Source organism: Cicer arietinum, chromosome 7, assembly GCF_000331145.2.
Source record: "Cicer arietinum cultivar CDC Frontier isolate Library 1 chromosome 7, Cicar.CDCFrontier_v2.0, whole genome shotgun sequence".
Taxonomy (NCBI): domain Eukaryota; kingdom Viridiplantae; phylum Streptophyta; class Magnoliopsida; order Fabales; family Fabaceae; genus Cicer; species Cicer arietinum.
Window position 1 is genome coordinate 11,493,181 of NC_021166.2, and position 17,186 is coordinate 11,510,366.

At 29.2% G+C, this 17,186-nt stretch overlaps 1 protein-coding gene across 1 annotated transcript; it reads left to right on the top strand.

The window, feature by feature from the left end:
- Positions 1-7,693: 7,693 nt before the first annotated feature.
- On the top strand, positions 7,694-9,224 carry LOC101492028 (uncharacterized). Its single transcript, XM_004508883.4, has 3 exons — positions 7,694-8,627; positions 8,712-8,783; positions 8,865-9,224. Exons 1-3 carry the CDS (start codon positions 7,977-7,979, stop codon positions 8,868-8,870), a joined length of 729 nt encoding a protein of 242 aa, XP_004508940.1. The 5' UTR covers positions 7,694-7,976; the 3' UTR covers positions 8,871-9,224.
- The last annotated feature ends 7,962 nt before the right edge of the window (positions 9,225-17,186 follow it).

Here is a 17,186-nt window from a genome sequence, read left to right on the forward strand (position 1 = left end):
AATATGTTTGACATTGTTGGACTAAATCTAATAGAGATGTTAACAATCATAGGAGAGAGTAATGGTTTTTTTTTTCTTCATCTTTTTTCAATTTGTATTGTGTCAACTAAGTCTTGTGACAATATCCTTTACAATGGAACATTGACGGTGGAGTGGAGATCAGTGGCGGATCTTGCACAAGATATCGGGGGGAACTCGTGAACGATGAGTATTAACTAAAATATTATAATTAAAATTCTTAAAAGTTATATATTATTTTTAGAGTTTCACAGAATTAATACATAGTCGATAAGTTGAAAAAGTTAGAATTTCAATTCTTACAAATTTTACAATTTTCAATCACACAATTCACACAAGTTTTTAGAATTTCATACAATTTAATTAAATAAAATATATCTATTTTACTATTTTCGTCTTTATTGAAAACTCTTCTTGAAAAATGCATCAATTTTCTTATGTTTAAACATTGTGTCACTTCTAAAAGAATACATAAATTAATTAAAAAAAATTCACAATTAAAAAATAGTATCTCACTATATCATATATCAATTGTTAACATGTATAAATTTGTTAATAAGTAGCAGTTGAGTTGCTAACTAAAGTGTTAGAATTTGTCTGTTTGTTATTAGTTAGTTTATACTTCGATATTAGATAGTTTATCTATATATAAAGATTGTTGTATTAATTTTAGGCTTAATTGCAGTTTTAGTCCCTCTATTTTAGCTGAATCGCGAAAGTAGTCCTCCCATTTTGTTTCTCCCCAGTTTTGGTCCCTAAACAGAATTTTAGTCCAAAATTTGATAAAATTTCATTTTTTAAAGTCGTACTACACCATGATCATATATTTCAGGTACAATTGTTGCAAATGAGATCTTGAGGCATGGTGTGGCTTAAATAAATGCAAAAAAAAATATTGAAATTTCATCAAGTTTTGGACCAAAATTCTGTTTGAGGGACCAAAACTGAGGAGAAACAAAATGGGAGACTACTTTCGCGATTCAACTAAAATAAGGGGATTAAAACTGCAATTAAACCTTAATTTTATTATATTTTATTAATATAAATTTTAAGAGATGGAGAACGAATTGAGCAGATATAAGATATACATAGGTGGAAAGGGGAGATGCGAAATACTTTTCATCACTATTATTTTGATAACCTATATAAAAAAAATTAATTAATATAGAGGATGTCGTGACCCATGCCCGCTCGCAAGAACATTCGCCACTGGTGTAGAATTCTTTTTTTAGAAAGACAATGTGAATATCTCCTAAAAATTGTATTGCTCCCTTTTATGGTGTGTTATGCAATAAGTTGTGCTAGTGTGTTAGACCTAGTAATGGAGAAACAAAGTAAATCATTGATCAAATAATACTCAAGGAAAGTATATCTTTCTAATTCTTTCAATAAATAAAATATATAGTACTTCAATTGTTACCATTTTCTTTACTACCCATATAAGTTTTCATTCTCGACCAATTTTATACGTCTGTTGAGTTTATGGTCTTATATTTTTTTTCCCTTTTCTAGTCATTTAATAAGAGACAAGTCATTATCATTTGTCTTTTTTTACATTTTTGTTGTGTCTAAAGTTTTTATATTTAGTTCCATATACCCATACGACATAAACCAATAGTTAGACTTATAATATTTGGATTCAACAAGACTTCACCAAAACCCCTTTTAACATAACATTACTAAACATTTAATCGATCATTAGTTTGAAGCTACTTGACCTAGGCTAAATATTATCAAATGTGCAAATCAATTAATTAGGTTTCACTCTATGTGCTCATAACCCTTGGAGATTTTAAACATGAATTATTATTATTATTATAAAATGACTTGTGCTCCCTAGTTGTGATATCATTGGGTATGGTTTTTCCTTTTATCCATTTGGTTTAAAAGGGCAAAGACACAGCCACATTGGTGGAAAAGAGACAAAACCAACGTAGTTAGCAATTCATCTGGTGGGACAAGATGGTAAAAATAAGATGATGTATATTTCTTCTCGAACCATCCAACTGAGCTTCAACAAATACTTTTATCAATTTTTGGAATTTGCCTTGAACAACTTGGTCAACAAACATTAGGATCAAACAAAGCCTATAATTAAAAACATAATAGATATTGTCATACGTTTTTTTACAACACTTTCCCCTAAACTTCAACTTTAAAACAACAATCCAACTCCACAAAGCAAATAAATTTCCAAAATAAATAGTCAACCCCTATATCTCAAACGAAGCCCAACACAATATATAACATTGATTATTTAGTATTAAAAAAAGTTTATAATTTAAAACCTTGAAGAGAAAAAACAATATTCTTATAGTTTCTAAATTTAACTGCACTTCTACCTTTAACATTGCGGTGAAAGTAGTTTCCAACATCTAGTCTCACCTTCAAATAGCTAAATAACACCAGAGAGAGAAGAAGATTGTGAAAAAAATAGAAGAATTTTTTATAATGAGAATGTAGTCTTTTATTTTGAAGGTGCAAACACGAGAAGGACGGTTGAATTGTGTTTACCGAAGTCGATAACTTTTTGATAATTTATAAATAAATAAAGAAACTAGTTTGGTTTTGGTGACTTACTTGAAGTAGAAGCGATTGAATTCAGAAGCAACAAACAATGAAAGCATAAATAATTTGACACATAGCTTTATCCTGGTTCACCACTTACTTGGCTACATTTAGTCCCTTCATTCAGAAGGCTTTAATCCACTTCAAATAAATGTAAATTGAGTTTGTAAATTATTCAAATAAACTCTTATTCAATTTATGATCAAATCTTCATTAAATGTTGATCAAATATTCTTCAAATCTTCATTAAATGTTGATCAAATACTCTTCAAATATTCTTTAAATCTTCATTAAATATTGATCAAATATTCTTCAAATCTTCATTAAATATTGACCATATATTCTTTTCAACTTGGTCAAAGATTTTCTTCAATTATAAATATAAATCAAATCTTATTTTAGATTTTCATCAATTATAAGTTTGAATCAAATCTTATTTTAGATTTTCTCCAATTATAAATTTGAATCAAATCTTACTTTAGATTTTCATCAATTATAATTTGGAATCAGATCTTATTTTAGATTTTCTTCAATTAAATGAATCTTCTTTCATACTCTTTAAAGTCAAATATATTGTTTTTATAAAATACTTTTGTTAACATCAAAACTCTAAATGTAAAACCAACTTGGTTTCAACAATCTCCCCCTTTTTGATGATGACAAAACTTGTATTTTTTATAACATTTCTTTATATTTCTTTGACTCCCCCTAACTTAGGACTTCCCCTAAGTCTCAATGTCATTTTCTCCCTCTTTTGTCATAAAAAAAAAAAAAAAGACTTGAAAGTAAAACTTCGTCTCCTTTGTCACCTAAAAATGTGCAGTTGCCACTAGTGTTGTTTCTCTCAAGTTTATCTCTTGCATAATCAGAATTACAATATCAACTCAGTTTGTACTTATGAGATTTCTTGTAGAACAATGTAAAGTTGGTAGTGCATTTTAGGTATCTAAGGATTCTCTTAACAACAGTTAACTTGAAATCTTCCACATTAAATATGATGTCAGGTCTGGAAGCGGTAAGGTACAGTAGGGATCCTATCACTCATCTAAAACTTTCTAAGAAACTCTTTTGTATGTTTAGTTTGATGAATGTATATACCCTTTTTTACTTTACTGAATTTGTATCCCTAAGAATAACTTAAGTTCTCCTATCACACTCATTTGAAATTCAAGCTACATCAATTTAGAAAATTCTTGACAAAGAGTTCCATTAGTAGATCCAAAAATAATGTCATCAACATAAATTTGAATAATAAGAATGTTATCTCCTATTAATTTTCTAAAAAGTGTATTATCTACTTGTCCTCTTTCAAAGTTATTTTTTAATCAAGTAGTTATCGAGTCTATCATACCAAGCCCTAGGTGCTTGTTTTAGACCATACATAGATTTCTTAAGTTTAAAAACATGTTTTGGAAAATCATAACTTTCAAAACATGTGGGTTGTTTAACATAAACTTCTTCACTTGTATAATCATTTAGGAAAACACTTTTAACATCCATTTGAAAATAATGTAATGTTATTATTTGCAGCAAAAGAAAGTAGAATACGAATAGCTTCTAACCTGACCACTAGAGCAAATGTCTTAGTGTAATCAATGCCCTCTTGCTGACTGTAGCCTTGTGCTACAAGTCTTGCCTTGTTTTTGACCACTTCACCTTTTATATTTAACTGGTTTATGAAAACCCGCTTGATTCCCATAATGTTCTTCTTTAGTCTAGGTACTGGATCCCAAACACCATTCATCTTAAATTCTTGAGATCCTTCAAAATACTTATCTAGATTTGATTTTTCAAGATCAAACTTCTTGTTGTCACAGTAAACATAATATAAAACAATAATTAAATTTAAAGAAAGATATTACCTATATGTTAACAGTTTTAGTTTCACTCTGAAAACCCTATTAGTTTTTCTTTTCTGGTTTTCAGATTCTGAGTTTGCATATTCTCTAATTAGATAGTCTAGATGAAGGAATTTGAATTCCTATCGAGGTTGGTAGTCTCGATGAATTTGATTTAAGTGTTCAAAGAAGTCTACTGATTCTGACTTTTAATGTGCCACTTATGTTTCTGTTGATGTATCGGGTTTCTCTGATGGTAATTCTGATTCTTCTGGTAGTTCCAGTTATGTTGATGTGTGTGATTTCTCTGTTAGTTTTGAGTCTGTTGATTCTCCAGATATTTCTGGTTCATCATATGGTTATTGTTCTGGTTCTAATAGGGGGGATTGTGCTGACTAGTCCTTCTTCCACCAGAGTCAATTTGCTTCTGGTTGTTAGGTCTTGGAACATAGACCTTTTTGCCTTCATATATTGCAAGCATCCATTGACTAGACACCATGACTGGTGTTTCAATTTGATTGCTTAGAACATCTGCAACATAAACAATTTTAACCTTTGGTACCAAAATCTGGTTGGGTCCTGGTTTGTTAGATTTTAAAGATTTATTGTCTTTTCATGTAGTTAGCATGGGACAAGATATTTTAGTGTGACATTTCTTATAGCAAATAGTACATAAATCATCAGAGGGAATAAACTTAGATTCAATTACTCTTTCTTGAAATCATATTCATCTTTTATCATTTTACTAACACCATAAATCATAGATGCATACTTGCCTTTTTCCATATCATTATCAATAAAATCTTGAAATACTTTTTCATGCTTATTAGAGTTACATGTGGTATTTTCAATTAATGTTGAACTATAATTACTTTTCAGAGTTATATTTTTAGCCTTAAGTTCAACAATATCAGTTTTGAGATTTGCATTTTCTGTTTTAAAATCAATAATATCATTTTTCAGAGTTGTATTATTTGTCTTAAGTTCAGTAATATCAGTTTTCAGATTTGCATTCTCTATTTTAAGTTCAGTAAAATCAGTTTTCATATTTGTATTTTCTGTTTTAAATTCAGTACTTTGATTATTTAAAACATTAACTTTTTCAATTAGATTCGTATTTTCTTCCCTAAGTGTTTTCAGCTTTAAAGACAGTTTATGATTAATATTTAAAAAATCATTTATAGCAGTAATTAAATCAGATCGAGTAAATTCATAAAATACCTCAATTTTTGTATTTGTTGATTCACTTCCAAAGTCAAAATATGTAGATCCAGAGGTAGAGTTGGTATGAGCCATCATATCCAAATCTGTTTGTTCATCGTAAGAGGATTCCTCAAAATCATCCCATGTAGCCATCAAACTTATCTTCTTGGGTCTGGAATCTTTTATCTGATGTTTCCCTTTCTCCATACTTGATATGTTTAGGTTCATTGCATTCATAGCAGATGATGCTTTTCTTGTCATATTTATCATTATTCTCTCTATTGGATTGCTTGGAATATCCTTGGGAAAATTTCTTCTTTCTACAGTGCAACATCTATCAATTTTTTCTGGATGTAAAAGCAATATCCTCTTTCTTCGAGTTAAGATTTTGTTCATCTGAATCACTATCATCTGATTCTGATGTTGCCTTTAGAACCTTCTTCTGCTTAGATTTCAAGGCCAGGGTCTTGTTCTTCTTCTTGGGCTTATCTTGTTCAAGCTCGATTTCATGTGATGTGGGAGAGCTGATTAATTCTTCCGACTTTAGAATATTCAGACCCTTTGCTTCCCGAATGACAGTGATCTTAGGTCTCCACTTGCTTGTCAGAATCCTAAGAATTTTTTACATGATCAGCAATAGTATAACTCTTATCAAGTACCTTTTATCCTGAGACCAAAGTCTGAAATCTGAAAAATATTGTTTCAATGTCTTCATCTTCTTTCATTTTGAACAACTCATATTTTTTTACTAGAAAGTTGGCCTTTGCTTCTGTCATAGGTCAGAATCAAACTATCATAAATACTTTTTGTTGTCTCCTTGTTAGTGCACTTGTCAAACTCCTTGAAGGAGATATGATTGCAGGTTACTGAACACGAAAATTGATAGAATTTGAGTATTAGGGTTTGATGTAAAGGAAACTCAAAATTATTATTCAGCAAACGAACCAAGAACAAAATGGCGCCACAAGTTAGGGATTGATAATCCAAAAAGAACGCCACAAGGATTGACAACCTTGATAAGTTCAAAGTGAATTATTTCAAGAACTCTAGAGAGCAAAGCCTCACAAAAATATTATTAAAAAATTTGTCTCCAATGAGGTTACAAATGCTTATTTATACTAAGTCTATCTTTAAACCTAAATGAGTCATAAGTGACACCATTCTCTAGGTTCATATTGGACTTACATCTTATTTTTTTTTCGAAAATAAACTTAATGTAAGGAAGTAAAGTATCTTCACTTACACATAACATAAACTAAATGAATAATAAAACTATTACAATTCCAAATCAAAGCAAACTAAGAATTAATACAAATCAAATTAAAAGAAATAAATTTCATCCTAATTTATTAAAATATAGATCATATTCATGCTCTTAAGGTCCTTATCACTTCATTCATAAGGCTTTAATCCACTAATTCAAATATCTTGAATTACAAAGCACCTAACCCTCCAAGCCAGTCTTCCCAAACAGTCTGACAACCTTAGACTTTTGAGGAACTAACCACCTTGATACTACAAGTCAAGTCTTCCCAAACAACTTCACAGCCCCAGACTTTTGAGGAACTAACCACCTTGACCCTACAAGTCAAGTCTTCTTCTAACGATCTGACAACCCCAGATTGAAGAAGGAACTAAACCACAATCGGATCAGATACAAAAGATTGAAACTTGAGTAGTTGCTTCTAACAAAGCTGATAATAATAATAAATATCACACTCTAAGAAAAGAACACTCAAAAAATATTTCTAACCTGAACAAGTGTTTCTCTCTTTGACTTTTGTTTGAAGAAGTTGAAAATTCTGAATTACATTTATACGATAATAACCATAAATGACAAAGTTAATAATATTTTACTTAATAAGAATATTCATTTATATTTAAAAAATACACCAATAAAAAATAACACAAATACAAATTCGCTAAAATTAAGAAGATGAAAGAGAACTCGAAAGCATTAAAATCCCAAAATACCGTAATAAAAAGGGTCTTGAGAAGGAGCTTAAAGGAAATAATTAGAAAGAAGCTAGGGTAGAATGTAATTAGAATGAAATAAACAGAAATAGAGAAGTCGAAGTCACTCTCAAAGTCATATTTCCCATAGCACATAGCACATAGCACATAGCATTAGAAAGAGCATAGAGCATGATATCAATGCTCCTTCTTGTGTGGCCTTTGTAGCCAGCGCCTCTTTCTTTCTCATCAACTCAAACCACCACCACTTCACCACCCTCTCTCGTTTCATTTACTCTCTAGGGTTTCTCATTCCCCAATCTCTCAAACGACACCGTTTCAAACACAACTCTTCGTCGTTTACCTTCCGACGCTACTTCTTTCCACTTTTTACCAATGACCACCGCGCCAGCACCGGTCAAGTCTCAACCACTTCACAACTTCTCTCTCCCTTTCTTGAAATGGGGCGGCACCGGCAAGAACCACACTAACTCCAACAACCACCAACGTTCCCGTCGTCCACCCGATCACGCTTCACCTGAGCCTGACTCCGAACCTGACTCCCGTCCTCACCGACTCGGATCCCGAACCGCTAGGAACCGATTCGGACTTCCTTCTTCTTCTTCTTCTCACAGACACGCTACGGTGTCTTCCAACCACGAAACCGACGATGATGCCGGAGATAGAAAGCGAGAAGGTGAAGATGAAGCCGGAGCCGAGGAGATAGTGCAGAAGCCGTGGAATTTGAGGCCGAGGAAACCGATGATTCCTAGAGGCGCTTTCGAGATCGGAGCAGGAGGTTCTAGAAACAACCACAACGGTGGAGAATTGGTTGAAGCGGTTAACAACAACGGCGATAATCCGACGCCGAAATCGCTTCGGCTTAGGGGTTTTGCTGATACGAGCTGCACTGAGAAGAAGGAGAAGAGGAAATTCTGGATCGCACTTTCGAAGGAAGAGATCGAAGAAGACATCTTCGTCATGACTGGTTCTCGGCCCAATCGTAGGCCCAGGAAGAGGCCCAAGAATGTTCAGAAACAAATGGATGTATGATTCTCATTCATCTTTACACTTCTGATAACTCTTTCTTATTGATTCTGATTACTCTTTCTTTGGGTTTTTTATTCTCAGAGTGTTTTTCCTGGATTATGGTTAGTGGGAATTACTGCTGATGCTTATAGGGTAGCAGATACACCAACAAAGGTACTGTTTTTTTCTTCCTCTTTGTGTTTTTTATTATGTTTTTAATTATTTATTTATTGTTCTGATTATTTGTTCTTGCAGAGGTAGAGAAGCTGTGAAGTGAATTGAAGCTTGTAAATGGGGCATGGGACTGAGGTATAAAAGTGAAGAATTTTGTAAAGAGAAAATGAGAAGGAAATGTTGGATATTTTGGATGAATGGAATTGGAGAAGATTGAAGATGATAATTCCCTTGCTTTTGTTGGTTTTATTTTAACAAGGGTTTATTTAGTTATTTATTTTTACTTGTTCATCGTAGTGGTAGTAATCTATAGCTGGAAGGAAAGAAATATATATAAGTATATATAGTTTAATTAATTGAGTAAGAGTCTATTACTGTTACCTTCACCCAAAAAAAGTCTTTTTACTATTACAATTATAATCTCAGAGCTTTTGTTTGGAATTTTGCTGTTTTGGGGGGGATTTATATTAATTCTGATGCTTCAACTTGCTTTTGGTGTTTGACAGGCTTGTAGCAAGCTTGTAGTAAATTTTGCAAAGCCTCTTTATAGTTCTTGCTTCCTTGCTCCAGAAGAGGCCTTTGTCACAAGAAAAGAAACCCATCATGAGGTTGAATTAGTTTCTATATAATGATGACTACTTATGTTTTTTTGCCTTTTCTGTGTTTTCATGTTGTTAGTTTCATTGATTTGCTTTATTTGACTTTTGCATTGATAATCTCCATCATTGTCATCATTAGCTTTGTATGAAGAGAAACAACATCTTTGGCATCGGTGGAAAAGAAACTTCTAAACAGTTTGTTAATTGTTTATTCTGATTATAACCAAACTAACCAAAGTGATTGCTATGTTTTAAAGTTTAAGAGTTAACTAAGAATAATCAGTAGCGTTTGTTTATTTACTAAGTTTTTTCTCTCTCTCATTTCGGATGTTTGTGAACTTTGCTTGACACATGTCACGAAATTTTGTAAACATCTTTGAATTGTTTGATCCATTGGTATTCTTTGAAATGTTTTGTCCAACGTGTTTTACATTGTTCATTTTCCACGGGAGGAAATGTCTCCCAAGTCCCAAACTGGCAACCTAGTGTCTTTTTATTCCTGATTAATCTCAGCAAGAATATTCAGTGTTTTTCCGCCATCAATTTATTTCTGTTTTTGAATCCATTTCTCAAACTGCATTATGCTATGTTACTTGGCAACAATCAGCATGAGGTCCAAATAAAAAAGCTAGTTGCTGCATCACTTTATGGCACTTGGTCACTTGCATATTGCAACAATAGGTGTGTATAGTTATGTTTCTTGTTCAAACCCAAGATCCTAAAAGGCTATTTAGCATTCTGGTAATCTATGAAATGGTTCTGCAAAATTTCAGTTTTTAATGATGCAAACAAGTGTTCATTTACACATAGTAGTTAAATTGTTGTTGGTATGCTGTGTCCTTGCAATGTGTACAAATATGTCTTCTAAATTTTGTGAAAGATATGAAGGATCAGGATAAGGAATGGAGTTGGATTTGTGTGTCGTTGGTAGATTAAGTGGTTGCCAAGTAACCTTTGTTATATTTTCATTCATGCCACGTGCACTTTCAAATTTCCTTTCATTCACTTTTGGGGATACAACAAGCTTACCCTTTCTGTCTCATGGTTTCAGTTTAAATTTGATTTAGTGGAACAAATTTCTAATTGAGTGGAGTTGATTGAAGTGAATGATTGATTAACCTTTTTGCGATAGTTTCCTCCTTGAGTTCATCTTTTAGAAATTAGATTGAATACAAAAAAATTGGATGTGAATGGCACTGAATTATTATATTGTAAAGGGGCATGTCGTTTCTTTGTCAGTGTTGCAATTGTGGCTTTTGTATTTATTTTATATTTGTATAAAACTTATATAAGTTTTCTTTATTGTTTGTTTTTGTCTCTCTCTCTCTATATATAAAGCGTACATAAATTTTCTTTATTTTTATTAGAAGTTATTTAAATTTTTTGAATCAAATATTTCAATACTTATTTTCTTTTTATTAAATCAATACTTTATTTTTAATCATAAACTTAATAATTAATTAAATATGTTTTTCTTTAAAAAAAAAAAACAGAAAACATTGTGTGTTACGCGAAGCTTGTGCCCAATGGCAGCGTAGTGAAGTCGAAGGCCTTTTTCGGGTAAGAAACTGAACGAGGCATCTGCATAGTTTTGTCCTATTTATTTGAACTGCTTAAGATTGGACTTGGTCTGGGATGTTGTAGTATTTTTATTGTAATATCCATATAATATGGTACAGTTATATAGGTCTATAAGTTCGGCTGCTAATTTCTATGCTTGTATATGGTTTGACGGATCACTGGTCAAACCCCGATAGTCTTTCACATAACTAAAATATCCCACAACTAAAGTGCAACATAGAGAGTTGTGGCTTCACATTCAACCACTATGTCTGCATAGTCAATCCTGAACCATATCATGAGTGCGTTGTACAAATTACCTTCGGATCAATCCTTTGGCTTTCTCACACACGCGTGTGCTCCGCCATAAGAATAGAGATAGAGTTGGTAATGAGCTTCCATCCTTGCTTTTCCCAAAATGGCTAAATTGAATGGATATTAAGTCCACCGTGCTCTTTACAAAGAGACAGAGAATGAGAGTTCCATTTTGGATCTTTTTCCAAATTCGGTCCTTCAAGAATACAAAAATAGTTCTCTTGTCTCTATCAATAAGGGATGGAAGGCCAAGATATCTTAAAATTCTCTATATCGTTGTTGTGTAATTTTTTTTTTATCTTTCCAAATCACGTAAGTTAGGAGATATTAGTGAAAAAAATAAAAACTTTGCCTCTTTTTACTCTTGAGTCCCATTGCCATCAATACTCAATTAATCCTCCACCATGTTGAAGGTTGCAAAATAGCTTTTCTTAAAGATCCCTATCAACATTTGCAACTTTATCAATGAGGTATATGACATCAATTAGTCCTGTGATTTTGTCATCATCTAGCTTTGCTTCTGCTAGATCGACAACACTGTTGTCTTCTACGAACGTGTCATCAACAAGATTTCAAAATTACCATCTCATTTTTTAGAAAAATTATAAAAACAGAATAATGTGATAAAAAAAGATAGAATTTTTTTTTTAAAACTAAGTATTAAATGAATGTAAAAAAAATTTATATCCAAACAAAATTTAAAAAAAGTCTTCCTCCTTTTTGTTCCCTCCCAACAGTCTAAATATCTCCGTACATGCAATATGTACAAATTGTTTGGTTTAACCATGCAATTTATACTAGCAAAATGAATAAATCAATTAGTCAAAGAAAAATACATTTCAGTCGACTTGAAAAGTAACCATTGGATTCACGAATTTATCGTTTGCCTAGTATGTCTATTGTGACACTTTTAATTCCAAAAAATATTTATGAATAATTAAATAAGAAAATTATTTATTTTTTTGAGTAACGAAAGGCAAATTTCGAAATTTCTTTTTCGCACGGTTAACACCGTCACATTAAACACATAATTCGTTAATCCAGAATCATGAAATCAAATAAGCTTAATTAGAGTCATTCGTGACAACAGAAATATTCTTCGAGATTATCCATGAGCCAAATCTTTTTAAGTAAAATAAAAAATATTCTGACTCATGTGTAAACAAATTTCATAATTTCGAGAAGTATGTCTCTACTCCATGCACAGGGATGAAAACTCAATGTTCACTATTCGAAATCGTGATGATAATTTTATATACATGCATAAAACATACAAGAAGAGAAAGTGGTATAACATGATATGTGTATTTACAAAATAGGATGCAATCAAATATTTTCCTTCACTCCTCATCACAACATCATGTATCTCATAGCATGATTAAAACGATAACAACCACATACACAACATGTGCACTCACCTTTAATTATTGATTGCAACACAAACATTTCAAAAAAAATTTAGCTAGCACAAACATCCTACAATTTAGTCTACTTTGGTTCTATCATTAACACATTATTCCAATCATTTCTAAAGATCAAGTAAAAATCACATTCCTTAGATGTGTACAGTTAAATCACCATTCATACATTGATTGACTTATTATTTTGCCTCAATAATTTGAATCATCTAAATCAATAAAAATTTATACGACCATAGTATAAAGTATTCCGATTTAATTGATATCCTTTCATAGAATCCTTCGCATCAACCATACATATTGTGAGTAATCACAAAACATCAAATTTCTTCATTCAAAACAAGCTCCACAATTCTCATTATCTAAATATTAATCATCTTTGTTCACAACTATTCTAATTTATATCCATAATTTATTGTCTTCAATAAATCAATTATCCACAATTAAACTATTTGATCTTCATATATATCATTTTGTCAATCATATCCTTAATCATTCTCTGTCCCAAAAAAAAAAATCTTAAACATTATAACCCTTGAATATCATTTAATTTATTAAATCCCATCCGATATCATTGTTGCAGATGTCATAATCATAATACTTATTATCCAAATAATTTTAAATATAGCATACACAATCATTAAATCTAAAATTAATCCCTAATTATATAGCATTGGATAATTCCGCGAACACGTATACTCAGTAGAGCTGTCAAAAAAACCTTTAACTTTAAGGACTTCTTTAATTTTTTATTTATTAACCTCCTAATATTAGACTCCTATCAAATAATTTTTTTAAAACTCCGGCCCATTATTTCATGAGGCCTAAGGGAGGGGGCTCAAAGAACTTATAAGCCCTCCAATATTTTGTTAATTTTAAGATTTTTTTTCTTGAAAATTTTTTGAAATTTATTTTATTCAAATAATATCAAAAAAAATTAAAAAATATATTTTTTTCTCAAAATATTTTGTGAGAAAAATAATAAAAAAATTATCGAAAAAAATCAAAAATTTTCGATAATTTAAAAAAAATTGTAAATAATTTTTTATCGAAAAAATTTATTTTTCGAATAAAAAATCGATTCATTTTTTAAAAAAGTAGGCCTATACTAAACCCAAAAATTTTTAGAGGACTTTATTTTTTAGAGTCTTTTAAATTATAAATTTTTTTAGCCCCTACAACATGTGAGTTGGACTCAATAATTAGAGGATTTGTCAAATTAACAGCTCTACTTTTCAGTTGTAAATAAAAACTTACTTCCCAAAAGGAGTGTCTTTGAGGATGAATTATGATTCATCTATCATTCTTGTAGTATATGTCCAGGTAAATATAAATAAGTTACTATTATTTAAAGTTGTCTTAATGTTTTTTTGAAGGATTTGTTAAAATTTAAAAGATTAGACCTCTAATAAAAAATAATAATTTTAATAATAATAAATTATTTTAAAATACTATATTTTTATTGAATGAAATACCAAAAATTTAAACTACTATATTAAAATTCGTCAAAATATGTAAATTGTAAATAATATTTAAATAGAACTTCAAGTTAATTAAACTTCTAGTTATTTAAAAAGAATCATTTTTCTAACACTTTTGAAATAAATTCATAATTTTTAAAGATACTATTTTAAAAGAAAATCAACACGCCTTCTTAATTACATTTTATAACTTTCAAAGAAACTATCAAATAATATATATAAAAACAAAATTAAATAATAATTTTTTATTGTTAAAATAAACTTCCTTATCGTATGACATTTTTTCTTTTTGTATCTATTCACTTACTAAAAACTTTTGTTGAATCTAATAAAGTCTAGTGAAATGAATTTTTTTTTTTACAATAAATCAAATCTTATTGGATTTAGCGTTTCTTTCATTCTATATATCACAATTATTATAGGTAAAAAAAAAATTAGAGCCCTTGAAATTTTATGGTCACGTGCAATAGCCTAGATTGCACACGCCAATAATCAGACCTGCTATTACTACAAATAGTGTTCAGACGAAATCTGAAGTATTTCTCTATATGCTTTAACTGATATAAATAAAATTTCAAATAATTATTTAAAAGATATAGTTGTTAGATTAGTAAAGAAGAATAAAATTATAAATAAGAGTTGAAACCAAAGGTATAATTGGAAATGAGATTGTTATGTCAACACTTGTTATTCTTTATATATAGGTAATTATATTTTTCTTAAATAGTTATTTAATTAAATAAAGAATGATAAAATTAAAATAAACTAGTTGAAATGGAGAGTAAAATTGAAATAAAAAGCCACTAAAAAATAATGTAGTATCTTTGTATGTAGTATAGATATATTAAAAAAATGAAAGTAGCATACGAGCTTAAAGTTTATCATTTTTCTTTGAACTTCACCCTTATTATTGTAACTAAAATCTATTTTATCCTTGATAATTTATTTATTATAATTAAATAAATAATTTTAAAATATAAATAATTTAAATAAATTATTTATATAATTTAAATTTTAAAATAATTTAATAAATAATAATGTAAAGTAAATTATTTTAAATAATTTACTTATTATAATTTAAAATAAATAAAATTTATAAATATAAATAAAATATATCAACTTATTAACTAATTAATGTATTATAATTTAAAATTATTTATAGATAATTTAAATTTTAAAATAATTAACCTTTTAAAGTTAATATATTATTTATTTATTTTAATTCAAAATAAATCAAATAGATATATAAATAAATAAATCAAATTGATAAACTTTAAATTATTAAAAAAATTAAATTACTACTTCTTAAATTGATTAAGCATTAATTGATAAAATTTATTTTTAATTTAGAATGTTATTTTATATCATTTTAGTCTTTAAGATAATTGAACGGCTAATTTTACTAAATACTTCAATTAACTTAACAACTATCAACTAATTTTACCAAACAAAAACTAGTTTAAATGGATAGTAAAATTGAAAGAAAAAGTCACACCTAAACCGTGTATTTTCTTTATATATAATATAGCTATAGATATCAAATTTATAGTTTTCGTTAAATCATAAATTTTTCTAATCTTTATGTAATATTTAAGCATACTAACTTACATCAAATTTTGATAGAGTAATTATAATAATAAGAATAATTATAATAATAAAAATAATTAGTTTTATATCATTTATGATAAGGTATAATTAATTTGCATAACTAGAAATTTGAGTGAGTAGTAACTACTAAAATATTATTGAGTGCTTAATAGAGAGTGCAACCCGAAGAAGAAGAATAAGAAGAGGGGAAAAACAGAGAGAAACCAAGAGGGAGATGAGATAAAACATTAACTCTGTTGCATGTCCTTCTTAAGCTCCCTCGTTCCATAATCGCATCATAGAAACAACTCCCACACCTATATTAGACTAAAAGAGGACCAAGTGGCAGAGTGAAATGGGAAATTATGAGAAACAAGAAAAAGGAAAGCTAGGGTTTCAATATGAAAAACAAGTTTATGGTTCTTGCGTGTTGAGAAGGAAGATGAAAACTTGAAGAGGAGTTAAGGTTTCAGTTGTAGAAGAAGAAATAAGAATCAAACTTTGGGGGTCTCAAATCTATTCTTAAGATAACATAAAAAACCATTTTAAAACTTTTCTCAAGTGTGCATAGATATATTAGTTGCATGCTCCTAATATGTTCATGATTTGCATATTTTGAAATTAAGATGATCATATTTGATTTAGTATCATTGATTATTAATAATGCATGTTAGGTGTTTGTATTAATTACTATAAAGAGTTGTTGTTTTATTATGATTGTTGATTGTTGTGGTTGGGTTGATGATGAGATTATAATTGTTATGTATTGGTAATTAATTGTTTTTATGCTGAATTTTGAATATATTTTGATCATATAAACTCGAAAATATAAAATTTGAATTAAAAATAGTATAATGTTATTTCTATCCCATTAGAAAATAGACTTAATTATCTATGAAATAGACATTAGTTTTACTAAGTTTTATTGAGAATTGATAGATAAAATTGAGTTATAAGTTGGAAAATAATATTTTGTTCCGTTTTTGTATATGAATACCTTATTTTATCAAACTGTATTAATTGAATATTTATTATGAACAATAAAAATTATATTTATAAACTAAACATCTTAAGATTTTCAAAATATTATCGTTTTTCAAATCGGATATTGTTTGATATTTTAATTAAATTACTAAAGTTATAGTATTTTCTGCATAAATAGATTATTATGTAACAAAGTTAAAATTGGTATAACATAAACAATAAGAATCAGTTTTGAATAAAATCAATTGGACTAGAAAGCTTATTTCTATTACTTTGTTACAATAAATTTTATAAGTTTATATTAAATTTACATATTTTCGTGATTTTATTAAGTGGATTGTTTTGTATTATAAATTGTTATGCATTAGTCATCTTGAAATATCTATACCTTGATCTAGAAAATTCATTTTTGAGTCATAGTTTAATTAAGTCTCACTTGAAGTTGTTTTAAAGTTTGTA

Excerpts from the sequence above, each read along its gene's own strand:
- LOC101492028 (XM_004508883.4), top strand. The coding sequence starts at position 7,977 with ATGACCACCGCGCCAGCACCGGTCAAGTCTCAACCACTTCACAACTTC. Across the intron at positions 8,628-8,711 it reads ATGTTCAGAAACAAATGGAT|AGTGTTTTTCCTGGATTATG; the intron begins GTATGATTCTCA and ends TTTTATTCTCAG.